This window comes from Phascolarctos cinereus, unplaced genomic scaffold (assembly GCF_003287225.1).
Source record: "Phascolarctos cinereus isolate Bilbo 61053 unplaced genomic scaffold, phaCin_HiC Scaffold_9;HRSCAF=440, whole genome shotgun sequence".
NCBI classification, from domain to species: Eukaryota; Metazoa; Chordata; class Mammalia; order Diprotodontia; family Phascolarctidae; genus Phascolarctos; species Phascolarctos cinereus.
This window is the reverse complement of record NW_027556402.1, coordinates 197690279-197710761: the sequence shown is the minus strand read 5'-3', so window position 1 is coordinate 197710761 and position 20483 is coordinate 197690279. Positions and strand designations below refer to the sequence as shown.

Here is a 20483-nt window from a genome sequence, read left to right as displayed (position 1 = left end):
AAAAATACTTCAATCTGTTCTCATAGACCATTAGTTCTCTCTCTGGAGGTAGATAGCATTTTTCATCATGAGTCCTTTGGAGCTGCTATGGATCAAAGTATTGATCAGAGCAGCTAAGTCTTTCACAGTTGATCATCATTACAATATTGCTGTTATTGCGTTCCTTATTCTCCTGGTTCTACTCACTTCACTTTGAATCAGTTCACATAAGTCTTCCCAGGTTTCTCTGAAACCACCCCCTTCATCATTTCTTATAGCACAATAGTATTCCGTCACAATTGTATCATATAACCTGTTCAGCCATTCCCCAATTAATGAGTATCCCCTCAGTTTCCAATTCTTTGCCAACGCAAGAAGAGCTGCTATACATATTTTTGTACATGAGTACTTTTCCTTGTGCCACCATGTATGAAAATGCTTTAGTGTATGATAGTGAAGGTCATGCCCCTTCAATGAAAGCCATAGATAGAAACAGCTTAAAGACCTTTAATAAAATCAGTTGATGAACTTTCTGCAACCACATTAAAACCACCATTAAAAGAAGATGAAAACATGAAATTCCATTCAGCGACCTCTATTAAGTGACTGCTTTGCTCAAGGCTGCGAATACTCAAATAAGCATTTAGGCCTTGCCCTCAAGGAGTTTATAGTCTAACTGGAAGGGAAGGACATAAACGAGTAACTCTAACGAGGGAGAATGAGATTGGTGCAAAGGAGAGGTCCAAGCAAAGGGCTCTAAGAAATGTATTTAAGAAGCATTTAACTGAGGAGCAAGGGCATGAGGAAGTCTTCCTGGAGGTGTTATTACCTGCATTGGGTCGTAAGGGAAGGGATGGGGCCTCAACACACAGACGTTGGACATGGCAGGCAGGAAGAGAGTCATGAGAATTTCCCCAGAATTAAAAGGGCAAGGGACTTTCAGAAAGAAGGACCTTGGTTGGAAAGCTGGAACATGGCCAGAGGAGGGCGGTGAACAGGGTGGTAAAGGAACTCAGAATAACTTATGTGGATCATCTGAAAAGCCTGGGAATGTCTAACATGAAGAAGAGAAGACTTCCTTGGAGGGAAGGATTGGGGAAGGACACCATGACGGCCTTCGGGTATTTGAAGGGCTGGGGGTGGAAAAGGGAAACGACAATTCCACCTGTCTAGAGGACAGAACATGGGAAGAGTGGGTGGAAATTACAAGGTGGCAAATTTCAGCTTGATAAAAGGAAAAATATTCTCACTATCAGAATTATCCAGACATGGAACGGGCTGCCCTAAGAGAGTAGTAAGTATGATGGAAACCGTTCTGGATTTGGCATTCGAAGACCTGGGTTTGAATCCTGAATGTGCCATTTGGTCCCAGGGAGACCTTGGAAGCGTTCACCTCTTTAGGCCTCAGTTTCCTTAACTGTAAAATGAGAGAAGTAGAATAGATAGCGTCTAAGGTCCTCCTAAGATTACCTAATATCTGCTTTGCATGTGTCCTACGTGTGTGGGCATGTGTGTACATGTATGTGACTACACATACAACATTGAGACATATATATGTTATTTTCACCCATCATTTTTTAGGTCAGGAGCTATTTGGCCTTTGTCTTTGTATGCCCAGCATTTAGTACAGTGCCTGACACAAAGTAGGCACTTAATAAGTGCTTCGGTGTTGTTTTTTTCTTGGTGATTTGGTTGATTGAGGTATCTATATACAGATGCCTTAAGAGTTGCTAAATTCTACCTTATCTTCCATTCTCTGACTCAGGAGCCTGGATTTGAAATCAGAGGACCTGGATTCTGAGTCCCACATTTCCCTGAGACTGCAAACTCGGGCCTGTTGCTTCTCCTCTCTGACCCTCAGTTTCCCTAGCTGTAAAATGAAGGGACTGGATTAGGTGATTCAAAGGTCTCTTTCATCTGTTATCCATGTTTCTTGGATTGTCTATGCCCAACAAATCCTACTGCTCTGGCATTAACTGACTAGAGCAGCATTCATCATTAGATCTGGCCTGCCTCTCTTGTCCTTGATGGTGTTCTACTCGGGTTGGTTCCCAAACTGTGTATTTTGAACTGTCTGCACAGCATTTTGTAGCAAACTATTAACTCTCTCCTTGTTCAAGGCTTCCTTTCCATATCTTTATTGTTTCAACCATTAGCGTTCTTAGAAAAAAAAAAAGATCCATCCCACATTTGATAAAAGGGGCTTGTCTCAATCACTCTTGGTTTGCGACAATCCAGGCTAGATAAGCTTTCTTTACCCAAGCGGGAGGGTCCCACGGTGACTGATTGCAAGGGTGCTGTAACTTCTAACCAAGCCCCCTCCCCCCCCCGAGGAAACAGAGAAAGGTTCAGAAGGCATCGTAAAGGATGCAGCTGTCATTGACCCTGTACCACGGTCATTATCATCCACCAGTGTTTTGTGCTTAAGACCTGCATCAACTTACAGCAGAGTCCAACATCTAAGACTCCCTCTCCTGGGGCTCCCCTCCCCGTGGAAACACAAACACACGAGAAAAAGCCATGCAGGGAAACCTGTCTGGAAGTGTATTGCTCTGCCACGAAGAGATCTAACTTGTTCTTACTTTGCCTTGTTCCAAAACCCATAGTTCTATCTAGAGTGTAATGGGCTAACCTAAAGCCATCCCAGAGGCCTATAAACTTCCTGTGCAGCGACATGACCCAGTGTACTAAGTGCTGGGCTTGGAGTCAGCAATAAAAAATTCAAATCCAGCCTCATATATTTGTTAGCTGCATGACCCCAGACTGGGTAACCTTGTTACTTCAGTGTCCTCATCTGTAAAATGGGGATAATCAATAAATATTTATTAAGACCCTGCTGTGGGCCAGGCACAATGCTAAGTGCTGGTGATACGAACAAGAAAGAAATAGTCCCTGCCTTCAGGGAGTTTACAATCTATTAATAACAACATCTACCTCCCGGAGTTATTGTGGGAATCAAATGAGGTAATATTTGCAAAGTGCTTTGTAAGGCTTGAAGTACTGCTTAAGCTGTGGTTATTATTATTTATATGTTGCTCTCAGGAAGCCTTAAATGAGAAAAGAGGCTGGCATACTCGTTAGTTCTTGGCAGCCAGCACTGCACCGTTGCCTGTGCAGATCAACTTTTCTGCCTCCCTGATTATGGTAACAGAACATCCTTCACAAATGTATTTCTGCCACTGTGTGACCTCGGGCCCATCTTGTCTTGGCCAGTTATGCTGGTGATTTGGTGAGGTGGCCTCTAAGGGAAAAGAAACAGGGTATGAGGCAGAATCCACGCAAGTGTGAATGACAAGACCAGGTGTGGGCCAGGTGCCAGGGCTGATTTCTTGGGACCAGCCAAGATTTAGGGGATTAATGAGAAGATAGAAAACTGGTTGATGGTCAAGAGTGGATATTCATGCTAACAGGTAAAAGTATTGGAGAAGTACAGGAAGAGCAAGGGGTGCCTGTCTGTCTAAAGCTTCTCCCCAAAGTCTCACTTTCATTGTAACTATTCCCATTCTACCCACCCGGTAGTGATGTGCCCGTGCCAGCTCCCCGGCCATCTCAGGCTGGCCCTGCTGTGTCCCCTCCGGGGCTCAGCCAGCTAAGCTTGGGCAAGTGTGCTCCAGGGAGAAGCAATGAGTGAGTGAGGCCTGTGAACCAGCAGAGACATTGAATAATCAGAGCTCATCTAATAGCAAAATCTTGTCACCTGCTATCCAAATCTGAAGTGGACCGGAGCCCAATCTGGGAGAGCCACAATGGAGAGAGAAGATGCTACAGCAGCCATCACGGGGCTTGCGAGGTGGTGAGAAAGGCACCAACATCAGCGGGCCAGGATGGCCCAAAGAGCCCCAAAGTGTGGCTCCCCGGAGGCAAGAGGCATACGGCCGGAGAATTCGTTCCCTGGGACTGTTGCAAAGACTGTATTATTCATAATAATAGTGACGACGACAACACCACAAGGGGCTTCAGCCCCCCTTACAATAAGAACTAACATTTCTATGGTGCTTTATGGTTTACAAAACACTTTACCCATGATAGCTCATTGTAAGCCCACAACTCTGAGAAGGAGCCCAGGGAAGAATTATTATCCTAATCTTATAGATGAGTAAACTGAGACCCAGAAGGGTAGGTGATTTACCGGCAACCACACAGGATGGAATGGCAGATCTGGGAAGATGCCACACCAGCCCTGAGGGGACAAAAGCACCAGAGAGTTTTTCCTCAAGCCTCTTGTGGCAGTGAGGAGGCCCTGGCTTCTTCCTGCTTTCAATTTTCACAGGGAGAGTTGACAGAAAGTAGATCATGCTCTGTTTTAGGTTCTTTGGAAAGTAATTTCAGCGAAGGAAAATTGTCTCTCTCGAGCCTTGGAAAGAGGCTTTAAAATGCCTGTCGTGAAATTTAAGAAAGTTATAAGAACTGTAATGCATAGCCTGACAATGAAGTGAGAAAATCAGAGTTGACTGAAGGGCCTCAGGCTGCCGGAGTAGTTTGGATATGAAAGGATAAAATCTCTGGAAGGCCAAAGCTGCCACCTGCCATATTTTGCAGACAAATCTGCTTACTGCAGGTCAGAACACGTGACAGAGGATGTGGAAAACGCTTGCTGAAAAAAGATCATATCTGATACAGAAACATGTCTCAGACACTGGAAGTTAAAATAGGACTTTCAACAAAATTCACATTTATTTCAGCAAATAACTGACTTTAACTATTTCATCAAATAATAGGGAAGACTTCATAACAAAGAACACAAACTCACAGAACTGAGAGAGACCTTAAAGATCATCTGATCCAGGGATTCTTAGGCTGGAGTCCATTGACGTTCCAAGGGTCTGAGTATAGATTGCAGAAGAATTAGATGAGGGAAAAAAATTACATCTTTATTTTCACTAACATATAACTGAAATTTAGCATTTCCTTCAATTACAAATGTTACCAACAACCTTGATTCCAAGAAAGAGGCAACAAGTTTCCCTAGGCTGCCAAAAGTATCTGTGACACACACAAAAAAGATTAAGAAGCCCTGATCTAACCCAACCCCTTTATTTTATGGATGGGGAAAATGGGGCCCAGAAAGGGAGAAGGTGTTTGGCCCATGGTCATAAGAAAATGAAAAAAAAAAGTTTACCATGCTAGCTTTTCTAAAACTGGCTCTTTTGTGATTGTGTATTGAACTTTCCTATAAGTAAGTAACACCTAATACTTGGGACTGACATCCATTAATAGAATCTGAGCAAGGGTGTCAGAAACAAGGCTTAAGAGCCTTGACAAGCCTGGTTTTTAAAAAGCTGGTGAGCCTCGTTTCTGAAAAACAAAATACCTGTTCTCAATAATTACAAAATAGTCATCAAAAGAGGAAGGTTTCAGGGGCCATGGATGTGGTTGCCAAAAACCAGGAAAGAAGATTTAAATGCCTCCGAGAAGAGATGGGCAGTGTGCATTGATGTGACATTTTAACATCATTTAAAGAGAAAACCAGCTAGTGAAAGAGTCAAACCCTGGCATTGCTGGGAACTGCATTCAAAACCCATTGTTCGGGATTCTGAATAGGCCCTCTGTTGGCCTTCTTGTGGAAAATACCAGTCATTACTGGGTGACAATTCCTGTATACTTCTGTACAAGCCTATGGTCTCATGAATTCTGCTGAGAGAAGCCTGGACATAGTGAACCCGGCTCTGACCACAGCAGCATTTTTGAGCAGGGATGGGGGGGATAAGGACCACTAGTAACTGCCACATGAGGTCTGAGACTTTGGGGAGAGACCGAACCAAACACATGGTCAGCTCGGGGACATTCCCTGCATTTCAATCTTCTGATCTATCAGCTCAGACTCCCTAGCCTCGAAATCTGCTTGGGCAACCAGTTCTTCCTCCTGTCCTCATAAAGCAACTTTGATCTCGGCACTCTGTAGGCTCCTTGGACCAATCTACCCTGGCTTTTCAGTTTCTGCTGGTTCTTCTCCCAAACTACACCTCTTCACCCCCTCTACTCTTGTCTAGGGCTTGGTTGGACGTTTGCTTAATTACCTATGGGTTGACTCAGCTTTCAGCAGGAAATGAAAGACCTCAAAGAACTAGAGTTCCCACAATTCCACAGAATCATGAGATTTATAACGGGGAAGGGTCTTGGGGGGGAGGGTGTTTCTTGTTCAGTCCCCTCATTTTAGACCTGAAAAAACTGAGATTTAAAGAATTACACTAACTCACACAAGGTCCCATCATTCAACTGAACTACTTTCATTAGGGTTGCCACTGATCTCTTAATTGCCAAATCTTGACGGTCTTTTTTTTTTTTAAGTCTTCATCAGCCTTCGACACTGTAGGCAATTCTCTTCTTCTGGACACATAGTCCTCCCAGGGTTTTTGTGACCCTGTTCCCTTCTGGTTCTCCTCCTTCAGTGGTGTGCAAATGAAATGGGGGCTAGGGGCGTGGGCAAAGTTAAATAATTAAATCTATTAACATATATAGTAAACCTTTCAAACTTTGATGTCTTAAAAAAAATAGCATTCTCTCCTTTCTACAGTTATTTGGTGTATATGACTGGCATTGACTTTACAAGATTTTGACACTTATTCTTTAGTTCTTCATCATGAAACCACATATCACATTGGCTATTTAGTATACCTCTAGTGAACAGTCTGTTCTCCCAAGTCCAGTCTTAATTATATATAGCACATAGTTTTAAAGTGGGATTTAAATAGGCTGTTTTTCCATCACAGAAGCATATTTATCTCCATTTATTCAATAAATTTCTTAATTTTTCATGGTAGGTAGCATGGTTTGAGTCCAGGTTGCAGTCATCTATCTCCATTTGGGAATTCCTATGATTCCTGAGAAATTCTACTTCTGTCTATCAATATATTTATCAGAAATCATCTTTCCTGCAATGGGGAAAAATTCTAGTCCATTTGGAAATAAAACAATCCCAAAACATTTTGGAGGGGAATTAATAAAGATGCCTAGATGAAATAGGCTCACTTGGACTTCTGATAATGATTTAGAATAGCCTTGAATAAAAAGTGAGTTTCATCAATAAAAATTATTTTTAGTAATGTTCACTTCTCCAGTTTTTAATTACGGTCTTGCCCATAACAACAATCTCTTCCTCTTTATAACAATGGCTTATAGTTGTGTTTTTTTTCTTAGCTGGTTTTGCCACCGTTCTTCCAACATTAAGAAGCCTATACTGCACTATGGAAGAGTCAATACAACCCTGACAGGCACCAGATCTCTCAAAAGGTCTTTAAATGTTTTCTGAGAATCATTTAGGCTCTCTTACTGCAATATTTTGTCCATTCTTTACACTGCTTTTTGTTTCAGTAACATTTTCCTTGCTTTGACATGACTGATCCCATTTCATTGTGGACTTGAATGAGCCTTGAAATGCTTAACATTCCCACACCAATAGCCATAGCAATATCTCTAACAGTTGAAGAAGTGTGCTCTTTAAAAACTATAACTTTTGCATACTTCCTTAGAGTAATAGCCATTCTAAAAACCACAAAATTCAAGGAATGTGAAGGAATTTAAACTTCAGGGAATTTTAAGAAGTTTGCTTGCTCAAGAAACTTCAGTGGCCTCATATTGTCTCTAGGAAGACAAACAACTCTGTGTTTGGCATTAAAGCCCCTCACAGTCTGATTTCAACTTATTTTTCCAGATTTCCCATTATTCTCCCTCAAACACTCCACATTCCAATTAAGTTGGTTAACTTATTTTTTTCCCCATACACAGAACTTTTGTCACCCACCTCTGTGCTTTTGCCCAGGTTGTCCCTGATACCTGGAATATTCTCTCTCCTCGAGCCACTTTCCTGGAATCCCTAGTCCTCTTAAAAGCTCTGCTTAAGTGCTGCCACTTACAAAAGGCATCTCCTCATCCTGCCAGTTACTAATGCTCTGCCCTGACCAAAAAAACCTCTTTGTATTTAATTATTTGTGTACATGCCATTTTCTGGCAGCAGAATATAAGCTTCTAGAGGAGTAGGACAGCTTGGTATTTACTGCCAGAGTCTCCCAGAACATTACCCAGATCTGTGATTCTATTGATATAGGGAACATCCAGTGGTGAAACTCTCTCTACCAAAGTAAAGTAGCACCCGCTCTTTAATGTGTAGGCTTGGTTTCCAGGCCTCTGCGAGATTAAACAATTTGCTTAGAGCTACGTAGCCAGTATGGGTCAAAGGTGGGGCTTCAACCTAGAACTTACCAACTCATCTCTGTATTCACTGTTCCAGGCTGCTGCTCATCTAGTAGATGCTTAATAAATGCTAGTCAAATTGAGTTTAATTTACTTTAATTTAATTAAACACAGCTGGGGGGGATTGACAGCCTTGATGTTGAGTGGGAGCTGACCCACAGAATACCCTTCATTGAAACTCAGGTAGCATTGGAGTCACATTGAGCTTTCTATGGGACCCTCAGGCAAAAGACGCTGCCCCAGAGTCTGGAAATGTCTTAAGGCTTCAGCAAGACCAGTTCATGCCAAAGTAAATAATTTACTTTGTGAAGAGAATTACGTAACTAGAACAGGGGATTCTGTACATATCATTTACCTAGATTTTGGCATAGGAATTGATAAAAAAAAATCTCTTGTTATTGTTATGGACAGTATGGAAAGATATGGGCCAGATGTTAGGAAACTTAAGTGGATTCATATCTGGTTGAATGGTTGGACGCAAACTGTAGTCCATTCATAAGCTACCATTGGCAGCTAGTGAGACAGTGGATAGAGCATCAGGCCTAGAGTCAAATCCAACCTCACACACTGACTAGCTGTGTGACCTTGGGCAAATCACTTAACCACTGCCTGCCTCAGTATCCTCAAATATAAAATGGGGATAACAGCACCTACCTCACAGGGTGGGGTATAAGGGGTATTCTGGAGGACTAGCACCTCTGGTGTGAGGGCTTGCTGACCTATTCTCAGAGCTCTTTATCTACCTTTGGTGTCCACCTTATTCATTCAACTCTCACACGTGGCTCTAAGAAACTGTAGCATGCACAGCAGCCATGCCTTGGTAAACTGTCTCAGTAGATGGGCTAAACCAGGTTGAGAGTACCCATAGACCTCAAACCCAGTGAGTTAGGGGGATGTCAACTCATGTCAAGACTTCCCCCAGAGGAATGGGCAGTTGAAAACAATTTGTTCCAACAACTATGAAGCAGGTACAATGGAGTGCTTAGAGCTTTGTTGGACATTGAAGATGCCAAGGTCATCCACTGCATCCTAGACCACTGCCAGTCATCTTGACTTTTGTCCTACCCTGGACTTCAATGACTCAGGAAGGGAGAGTGAGGCTAATGACTTTGTGCAACTCTGCCTCATTTAAATCCAGTTCAAGCACAAGTCAAGACATCCGCCTTTGATGTCATTGGTCCTCTTCGAAAGGAAGGACAAACTACAATCTCACAGGTTGCTGTGAAGATCAGATGAGATAATATTTGTAAAAAAAAAAGTTTTTAGCACAGTGCCTGGTACCTATGTGAAGGTGCAGAATTCAATGGATGAATGGTTCATTCATCATTCACTGAATGATTCTACATCAACTTAGCAGGAAGTTTCTAGTGGATTGCCCCTGGGATCTGTGCTTGGCCTGAATGACTTAAATAAAGACAGAGAGGACATGTATATCAAATTTACAAAGGAAACAAAGCTAGGAGGGAGAGCTAACACACTGAATGACTAAATCAAGATTCAAAAAGATCTTGACAATATAGAATACTGGATGGATCAGTAAGATGAGATTCAATAAGAATAAGCCAAGTTTTACATTTCAGTTCAAATAATCATCTTCACGATGACAAGATGGGGGGTGGTAGGGAAGTGACTGGATCAAAATTCATCCAAAAAAATTTTTAAAAGATCTGGAGATCCTGAGAGAATGCCCAGTTCCCTATAGAAGCCAAAAAAACTAATGCTGCATTGAAAGAAGCATAGCCTCTAGGGATAAGGAGGTGACCTTCCCTTTCTACTCCACTTTGGTCATGCTCCGGAGTATCATGTTCATTTCTGGATACCATGTGGCAGGAAGGACAGTGAGAAATTAGAGTGAGCAACAGGATATTAAATGGCTTCAAGCTCATACCCTGTGAGGACTGGGTAAAGGAATTAGTGGGGTTTTAGCCTGGAAAATAGAAGATTTATGGGGCACATAAAGGGCCGTTTCTAGAAGGAAGAGGGACTAGACTTGGCCTCAGAAGGCAAAATTAGGGGCCATGGGCAGAAAGTGCAAAGAGGCAAATTTAGTCTAGATATCAAGAAAAACTTTATATAATTGTTGTTGTTCAGTCATGTCTGACTCTTTGTGACCTCATTTGGGGTTTTCTTGGCAAAGATTCTGAAGTGGTTTGCCATTTCTTTTTCCAGCTCAGATGAGGAAACTGAAGCAAAGAGGGTTAAGTGACTTGCCCAGAGTCACAGAGCTAGTAAGTGTCTGAGGCCAGATTTGAACTCAGGAGGATGATTACCAACTTTAGGCCCGGGTGCCCTATTTACTAGGCCACTCATCTGCCTATGTAACAATTAGAGCTAACCAAAACAGAATGAGCTGCCTCAAGAGGTCATGAATTCTTCCTCACTGGAAGTCTTCAAGCAGAGCATCAATGAACACTTGGTTGAGTTTCTAGTAGAGGATTTTGTGGAGTTTTTCTCAGGTATGGGTTGGACTTGATGTCCGCTAAGGTTCCTTACACACCTGTAATTCTGTGAATTAGTATCGCTAAAGACGTTTGAGCAGGAGACTGATGTTTCATGGTCAGACTTAAAATTGACAAGATGATTTTGCCTAGAAGTTCTTCTTCTACTTGCTTTTTTCTACCACCTGCAGGCAACATCAGAGTGTAAGAGACTGGTGTCCTCCATAGGCACCCTCACACTTCTACTGGATTTATTACCAGAGTACAGAAGCAATTGAAGTGTGGCAGACCTGGGCCCCAAAATCAGGTTTTAGGACTGCAAGTCCAGTGTTATTCATGTGGTCCTACTCTTATCTCCCCTACTGAAAATTCCAGGCAAAAATAACAGTAGCTCAGATATATAGCACATTAAAATGTGTAATGCATTTGTTAGAAATGATTTCTGATGAAGCCCTGAGTGTGGTAATTACTGCTCCTTGACCAAAGAAGCCAAAGATATAGTAACAATTCCACCTTTCAGTTGAGTCTGCCATAGCAAGAGGGATGATGTAAGGAGCCAACCAGAGCTAGAATTCTGTCCCTTTTAATTTTGCTACATTGGTTCATTTATATTTTTCATTATTTCCAATGGTTAAATATGTTAGTATATTGTAGTTATATAGAGATAAGTAGTAGTATAATATGTTTATCTTGTTTTTATTTCTAGGCATTACTTCTGAAAGCAAACATGGATGCATACAGTTGTGCAGTCACCAGACCAGAAAAAAGAGAAGAAACAGAACTGGTAAATCAAATTAATCAATAAGCAATTTTTTGTGTAATAGTGAATTCTACCCAGTGGTCATCCTTAGAGGAGTCACGTGGTAAGTTGAATCTGAGCACCATTGGTATATATGGTCATACCCTGGGGAAAGAAGGACCAGCACTTGTCATAGATATGGAAATTCCTAGGGCAGGGGCAGAGGCAAGAGAGAGAAGGAAATTCCTCTCCATGTCTAAAGAGGAATAGAAGGTGGCCAAGAAGGTCCATTCCCAGAAAGGCTGCAGGATACTAGTCTCCAAGATGCCAAGATGAAGTGTGGTTGGCCAGAGTTCAAAACTAAGGGAATCTGCCAAAAGATTGGAAAGCTAAGAAATAGAGAGTGAAGGAAAATTACCACTTTATCTAATCCCCAACTGCTTGCCCAAGCTTAGACCTTCTATTTCTGGAAGCATATATGCCATACATGGCCCTGAGGAGTTCTTGAAGTTCTGGTGTCTCCTAATGACTCAATCATCCCCTGAATCTCAGGACTACACACATGTGAGGGTACTTTCTCTTTCTTTTTTTAAAAATTTATTTTGATTTATGAACAATCACTTCCATATGCTTTTGAGTTTTAAATTTTTCTCTCCCTCCCTCCCCGCTTCCCTCCTCAAGACAGCATGCAATCTGATACTGGCTATACATATACATTCCTATTAAACACATTTTCACATTAGTGATGTTGTAAGAAAGAATTAGAACCAATAAGAGGAACCACAAGAAAGAGAAAACAAAACAAAACAGAAGGAAAAAATAGCAAATAGTATGCTTCATTCTGTATTCAGACACCATAGTTCTTTCTTTGGATGTAGATAGGATTTTCCATCATGAGACCTTTGGAGATATCTTAAATCTTTGCATTGCTGAGAAGGGCTGAGTCCATCTACGTTAGTCATTGCACAACGTGGCTGTTACTGTGTATAATGTTCTCCTAGTTCTGCTCACTCCACTCAGCATCAGACCATACAAGTCTTTCCAGACTTTTCTGAAATCAGCCTGTTCATCATTTCTTATAGCACAATAGTATTCCATCACATTCATATACCACAACTTGTTCAGCCATTCCCCAACTGATGGGCATCCTCTCAACTTCCAATTCTTTGGCATCACAATAAGAGCTGCTATAAATATTTTTGTACATGTGGGTCCTTTTCCCATTTTTATGATCTCTTTGGGATACAGCCCTAGAAGTGCTATTGCTGGGTCAAAGGGTATGCACATTTTTATAGCCCTTTGGGCATAGTTACAAATTGCTCTCCAAAGTGGTTGGATCATTTCACAACTCCACCAACAATACATTAGTGTTCCAATTTTCCCACATCTTCTCCAACATTTATCATTTTCCTGTTTTGTTATATTGGCCAGTCTGATAGGTGTGATGTGGTACTTCAGAGTTGTTTTGATTTGCATTTCTTTAATCAATAGTTATTTAGAGCATGTTTTCGTATGACTATAGATGGCTTTAATTTCTTCATCTGAAAAACTGCCTACTCATATCCTTTGACCATTTATCAATTGGGAAATGACTTGTATTCTTATAAATTTGACTTAATTCTCTATATATTTTAGAAATGAAGCCCTTATCAGAGACACTGGTTATAAAAATTCTTTCCCAATTTTCTACTTTCCTTCTAATCTTGGTTGCATTGGCTTTGTTTATACAAAAGCTTTTCAATTTAATGTAATCAAAATTATCCATTTTGCATTTTGTAAGGCTTTCTATCTCCTATTTGATCATGAATTCTTCTGTTCTCCATAAATCTGATAGGTAAACTATTCCTTGCTCTCCCAGTTTGCTTATAGTATCAGCCTTTGTATCTAAATCATGATCCCATTTTGACTCTGTACTTTCTCTTTCCTGGTTAGACTTGGGAAGGGGTCTCAGAGCCACATTCAAAGCATAAATCTACCCAGAGTACTGCTAGGAGACTAGCTTTCTCCATTACCTGTTGTCCCTATGAATGAATGCCCTCACAATCTTACATAGACTATGGACATAAACCCTCTCTAGGACACAAAGGAAGAAACACATTCTCTCCCCCTCTCTCAGCCCCCTCCCCCCCAACCAGTGCCCAGGGCTCCCACTCAGGCAGAAACACCCAAACTGAGTTGGGCCAGTCACTCCAAGCAGGGACAGATTGCCTCCACTGAACGTACCCCGTGCCTGATCCTTGCAAAAGACTCCTTCAGAAGCTGGGGTAGCAGCTGGGGCACAAATAAGCAGCAAAGAAGAGCCCCTCAAAGCAGCCACAGTGTGGTTTCATCTGGACAAGAGGGGTGGATCCCCTGCAGGCCCAGCTGTTGAGGAGAGGTGAGAAACCACCATTCACAAGCCTGAAAGCTAAGTCCTACAGCATGAATCTTCCTGCTGTGGATTGATGGCCCTGCCGTGTCTGGGACCGTGCCAAGCTATTCTCTTTGGGGACTCCCATCTTCTGTCAGTTTGTGGCAAAACCCCAAGGTGGCAAAAGATGCAGGAAATAAATTCATCTTAGTGTAGAAACTCACATAGGGTGCCAGGCCTCAGATTTTCATCATCACATGAACAAATCAATCATTAGGAACCAGGATTTGGAGAGAGGCTATATATCTTTAGGAGTCTGGCAAAGCCTAGAATTGCTTTGATCCCCTTTGAGCATCCTTACATACAAAGACGATGCAGGATTTCAAGATGGGTTCTAAGATGACTTGTTTTTAGCTAGAGATCTCTTCCTGTGTCTTGTCCCTAATTATTTCCTCATGATTTCCTTCTACTCTTTCTGGGAACAATAACATTCAGACTCTATGTAGGACCCCTATCTCAACTCAGGTACCTATTACTGTACTCATTCCTGTGACAGTGAGATAGTCTCATAGACTTCCCAGGTGGGGCAGAATCCTGGTTTCATCCACACAGCCCTCCTAACCTGCATTGGTGGTGACGTGTTCTGAAGTGTAGGTCGTTCTTTCCAATTTGTGATCCCTACTTGATAGCTGAGGGCCTACAAGTAATGTCCCCAAATCATGAACCTTCCATGGAAAAGCTCTGTATTCAGTCAAGGCATGACCTTGGACACATTGGGCTAGTGGCTTCATTTTCATTTTTGTTTGTTTGTTTTTTGACCTCCACTAGAGGTCACCTTGCAAGTATTCAGGTTTTATTATCTCCTACCTACACCAGGAATGACCTATGCCTGTTATTAAGGAAGGATAGTGAAAGGGCAGTCCTTACCTAGGTATAGAGGGGATAGTGTCTGAATTAGAAGATTAACCCCAAAGCCAGAATGGATTGGTACTAGGTTGTTTTTAGAGCACTAAGATGCAAGAGCAAAGATTCCCAAGCACATAGAAACCAGGAAGCCAGAAGAATGGTTGCTGTAACAGAGACAAGAAGTACCAGAGGAGCTGATACTCTAACTCAGCCCATCTTCCCCAAACCTGGGTCTATCTATAATGGTTGCTTATGTTCCCCCATGATTTTTCAGCACTGATACACTGTCAAGGCATAGCCGTGCTCTCTCTCCTGACTCAGTTGAGCCCACAGAGCAAGGGGCTTGGATAGGGTTTCTTGAGACAATCCTGATATAAGTACCACCAAGAGCAGATCCACAAAACTGGAAGAATGAGGCCATGAAGTGATGAACGGTATTCATGAGGAGGGTTTGGAGACTTTGGTGGAAACTACATAAAATTCTTGGGTCTGTCATTTGTGTTCAGGCACCCATTTAGATACTTCCACACTAACGTCTCCTTTGAAATTCTTACAGAATCAGCTACCTGATTATAAGTTCAAGGTATCCAGAAAAACCAAGTCAAAACTTCCATTGGTCTTCTATAAGGTATGTAGATAACTTTCAAGACTTGAAGCTAGATACAAATGATGATTTTTAAAAATTTATAGGGGAAGCTAGGTGGTCCAGTGATGCAGAGTGCACTGCAGTGGTACAGAGCACTGGCCCTGGAGTCAGGAGGAACTGAGTTCAAATCCTACCTCAGACACTTGACACTTACTAGCTGTGTGACCCTGGGCAAATCACTTAACTCTGATTGCCTCACCAAAAAGCAAAAAAAAAAAATTATTTTTAATCTATGGAATAAAATAAGCATTTCCGTAACACATTATAATACAAAGATGATTGCATATGAAACTGCAAATCTACTATGTACAACTTTCTATTCCTTTTAAATATATATAACAAAGTTTTCATGTAAATTTCTTTTTTTCCTTTTCTTCTTCCCTCCCCCCATCCTAGAGATGGCTACCACTAGACTAATATATATACATGTATGTATGTATATAGAGAGATGTATAGTATGCATAGTATGCATAGAATGCATACATCTATTTGTCAGTTCTTTCTCTGCTCTAGCATCTTTCTTCATATGTCCTTTATGGTTAATTTGGGTATTTATAATAATCAAAATAACTTATTCATTCAAAGTCATTCTTAAAACATTATTACTGTTACTGTACAATGGTCTCTTGGTTCTGCTCATTTCACTCTTCATCATTTTGTGCCAAGTCTTTCCATGTTTTTCTAAGATCATTGAAGCTCATCATTTCTTATAGTACAGTAGTATTCCATCACAATCATGTACCACAGCTTGTTCAGCCATTCCCTAATTGATGGGCTTCCCTGCAATTTCCCTTTCTTTGCCACAAGAAGGGAACTACTATAAACCTTTTTAGAACATATAGGTCCTTTTTTCCCCCTAATCATCTTTGGAAATAAATCTAGTAGTGGTATTGCTCAAAGTGTATAGGTAGTTTAATAACTCTTTGTGCATAATTCCAGATTGCTCTCCAAAATTTCATGTAAAAAAATCTGGGCTATATATACACACATACATGCATGCATGCATACATACATACATATATACACACATATATATATCTAAATATATATATATTTACCTTTACACACGTATGCATTTGTGTATATGCTTATTTATGTGTATATGTATCTGTGTATGTATATATCTGTATATGTGTATATATGTGAATGTGTGTATTTATGTAAATATATACACGCATACACATATATGTTTTCCATTAAGAGGCCAAGTTTCTAAAATCTTTGTGAAAAGATAATTTTTTTCTTCCTCTGAATATTCATAGGATTGTAGTAGGTGTCGATGACCTCTTAAAGTCCTTTCAACTCTAAATACAATGAATATCCTGGATTTGATACAGTGTTATGACATTCAAACTGAGGCCTAACACCTGCCCTTGAATCAGAGGTAAAGCTGGTACCACTTACCAGAGCTTACCGAAAGTCCTGGCACCTACTATGTGCCAGGCAGCATGGCCATCCTAGAGTGATCAATCACCATTCCTTCATTCAAAGGCTTCTCTTTGTTCACACTAAAACACTGCTTCCTGATCACCACTCTCCTGTGTAAGCCATTAGACCAGTTCCTTCCCTGCTTTGGGACTCAGTTTCCTCATCTTTAAAATGGGGATAATAGTGCTTATAATATCCACCTCATAGGGCTGATGTGAGGATACAGCTTTGTAAAAAACCTCAAATGTTTTAAAAATGTTAGTGATCTACCTATTAGGATGTAAGCTCTTTGAAGGCAGGAACAGTATAGTTTTTGTATTTATACCCTCCTCCCTCCAGTGCTTACCACGAGTGCTCTGTGCACAGTAGATGCTTAATAAATGCTTTTTCATTCATTCCTCCACCTTTTGGTAGAGGGAATTTTCCTGGATTCACACTTGTGCCTCAGAGTTTTATGTCTAGTGAATTTACTCAGGTTCATGATGTGCTTTATAACTATAAGGTGCTCTGGAGGTATAAGCATCATTACCTCACATGGACAATGGGCATCATGTTACCTTCTCAATGGGGGAGGGAGGGATTGGAGTGAGGGAGAGAATTTGGAACTCAAAATTTTAAAAATGAATGATAAAGAAAGAGAAACATAAGGCATCCTTATTCTTATCATTGTTTGCTATTCATCACAGAGCAGGGTGGTCCAGGGGAAAGATCAGTGGGTACCTTGGTCCCAGTAGAGGGGAGGGATGGGAATAAGCATTTACATGGCACCTACTATGTGCCAGGCAGCATGCTAAGTTCTTTTTGCAAATATTCTCTCATTTTGATTCTCACAACAAGCCTGGGAGGTAGGTGCTATTATTATCTTCATTTTACAGTTGAGGAAGTTGAGGCAGACTGAGGTTAAGTAACTTCCTTGCCACTAACTTGCTTAGGGATATTAGGGAAGCTCTCTGTAACTCAGCTTCCGCATCTGTCCGATGATTATTATAATACCTGCTTTGTCTAGCGGGTATTGCTAAGGCCAAATAGGGTAATGGACAGGGGAGTGCTTTGTAGAATTGCAGAAGATAAAAGGTTTAAACACCAGATATTGTTATTGTAATTTCACACTACTCTTGTGAGAATAAAATGAAAAATATAAAAATGAGAGTGATTTAAAAAAATTAAAAGCTCCCTTTTAACTCTAATTCAGCCAAACATTAAGTAGCTATAGTGGGTACCCAATATGTAGAGAGAGAAAATTTAGCAATGGATGGCCTCTTCTTAGCAAGGGGATCAGACACATGCCCAGATAACTAGGATACGTGCTAAATTCATTAAAAGGTGCCAACTTAGTGGTCCAGGAAGTCCAAGGGGGCAAAAAAGTACAAGGGATGTTTGTGGAGGCCAGAGAACTGTTCAGTTTGGCCAAATCTTAGAGTGGAAATTCTTAACCCTTTCATTGTCATGGACCCCTATTCAGTTTGGGGAAGGTGTGGACTTGGAAAATCACAGCAAGGGGTGGGGAACCTGCAGCCTCAAGGCTACATGTGGCCCTCTAGGTCCTCAAGTGTGGCCCTTTGACTGAATCCAAACTTCACAGAATAAATTCTTTTATTAAAGGTTTGTTCCCTGCCCCTGAGCTAAGACTTCCTGTCTCCCCAGGCACCCAGCTCCCCATTTCTAGCCTCTTTCAACTGAAAACTCTTTTTCATGAGAATAGCACAAAACCTTCCAAAAGTTGGGTGACTGGGATTAAATTGAACCATCACTTAAATTCGCTAAGCCTATTTTCCTCAACAATAAAATGCAGCTAGTCCATAATATTTGTACTACCTATGTCAGAAGGCCACCTTGGGGAAAAGGCTTTGTGACCCTTAATGTGCTCTAGGAATGTGAACCATTGTTATTAATGGCCTAAATTTAAATGATCACTAACATTTTTAAAACATTTGAGGTTTTTTACAAAGCTGTATCCTCACATCAGCCCTATGAGGTGGATATTATATGCACTATTATCCCCATTTTAAAAATGAGGAAACTGAGTCCCAAAGCAGGGAAGGAACTGGCCTAAAATTTCACATCTAGTAAGTGGAAGAGCTAGGGTTCAGAGCCAAGGTGTTCTGATACCAAGTCCAAGTCCCAGTCCATTTTACATCCCACAGTTCTCTCTATCTTTTGTTTGGTAATAAAGTCTTCTTTTATCCATACATCTGACGGGTAAATTATTCCATGCTCTCCTAATTTGCTTATGGTATCACCCTTTATGTCTAAATCATGTACCCATTTTGACCTAATTTTGGTATATGGTGTGAGGTGTTGGTCTATACCTAATTTCTGCCAAACTGCTCTCCAGTTTTTCCAACAGCTTTTAAAAGTTAATAGTGGGGGCAGCTAAGTGGTGCAGTGGATAGAGCTCTGGCCTTGGAGTCAGGAGGGCCTGAGCTCAAATCCAGCCTCAGACACTTGACACTTACTAGCTGTGTGACCCTGGGCAAATCACTTAACTCAGATCGCCTCACCAAAAAGAAAAAAAAAAGTTAATAGTGAATTCTTGCCCCAAAAGTCTGGATCTTTGCATTTATCAAACACAAGATTACTATGCTTATTTCCTACCATGTATTATGTACCTAATCTATTCTGCTGATCCACTACTCTATTTCTTAAGTAGTACCAGATTGTTTTGATGATTATTGCTTTGCAATATAAATCTGAGGTCTGGTACTGCTAGGCCACCTTCCTTCACATTTTTTTTTTATTAATTCCCTTGATATTCTTGACCTTTTGTTCTTCCAGATGAATTTTGTTATTACTTTTTCTAGCTCTATAAAATTATTTTTGGTAGTTTGATTGGTATGGCACTGAATAAGTATATTAATTTAGTTAGAATTATCATTTTTATTATATTGACTCAACCTACCTGTGAGCAATTAATATTTTTTCCAGTTGTTTATATCTGACTTTATTTGTATGAAAAGTGTTTTGTAATTGTGTTCATATAATTCCTGGGTTTGTCTTGGCGTTATTTTATAGTGTGTATGATTATCTTAAATGGAATTTCTCTTTTTATCTCTTGCTACTAGACTTTGTTGGTAATTTAGAGGAATGCTGATGATTTGTGTGGATTTATTTTACATACTGAGAATTTGCTAAAGTTGTTAATCATTTCAACTCGTTTTTTAGTTGATTCTTTAGGATTCCACAAGTATACCACCATATTGTCTGCAAATAGTGATAGTTTTGTTTCCTCATTGCCCATTCTAATTCCTTCAATTTCTCTTTCTTCTCCTATTACTATAAGTAGTATTTCTAGTACAACATTGACCAATAGTGGTGGTAATAGGAATCCTTGTTTCATTCCACATCTTATTGGGAAGGCTTCTAGCTTACCCCTATTACAGATGATACTTGCTATTGGTTTTAGATAAACACTACTTATTATTTTAAGGAAAGTTTCATTTATTCCTATACTTTCTAGAGTTTTTAATAGAAATTGTATTTTGTCAAAAGATTTTTCTGCATCTATTAAGATAATCATATGTTTTTGGTTCGTTTTGTTATTGATATGGTCACGTATGCTAATACTTTTCCTAACACTGAACCAGCTCTGCATTCCTGGTATAAATCCCACCTGCTCATAGTGTATGATCTTTGTGATATATTTCTGTAGTCTCCTTGCTAGCATTTTATTTAAAATATTTGCATCAATATTCATTAGGGAGATTGGTTTATAGTTTTCTTTCTCTGTTTTAGCTCTTCCTGGTTTAGGTATCAACACCATATTTATGTCATAAAAGGAATTTACTAGGACTCCGCCTATTTTTCTAA

General features: G+C 40.5%; 1 protein-coding gene across 1 annotated transcript in view; it reads left to right on the top strand.

Annotated features, from left to right (window-relative positions):
* Window positions 1–20483, top strand: part of CFAP99 (cilia and flagella associated protein 99) — a 187339-nt gene that overhangs the window by 107549 nt on the left and 59307 nt on the right. Inside the window, exons 8-9 of the mRNA XM_020992207.2 lie at window positions 11314–11391; window positions 15159–15230. Coding sequence (XP_020847866.2) covers window positions 11314–11391; window positions 15159–15230 — 150 coding nt within the window. The remainder of the gene's footprint in view (window positions 1–11313; window positions 11392–15158; window positions 15231–20483) is intronic.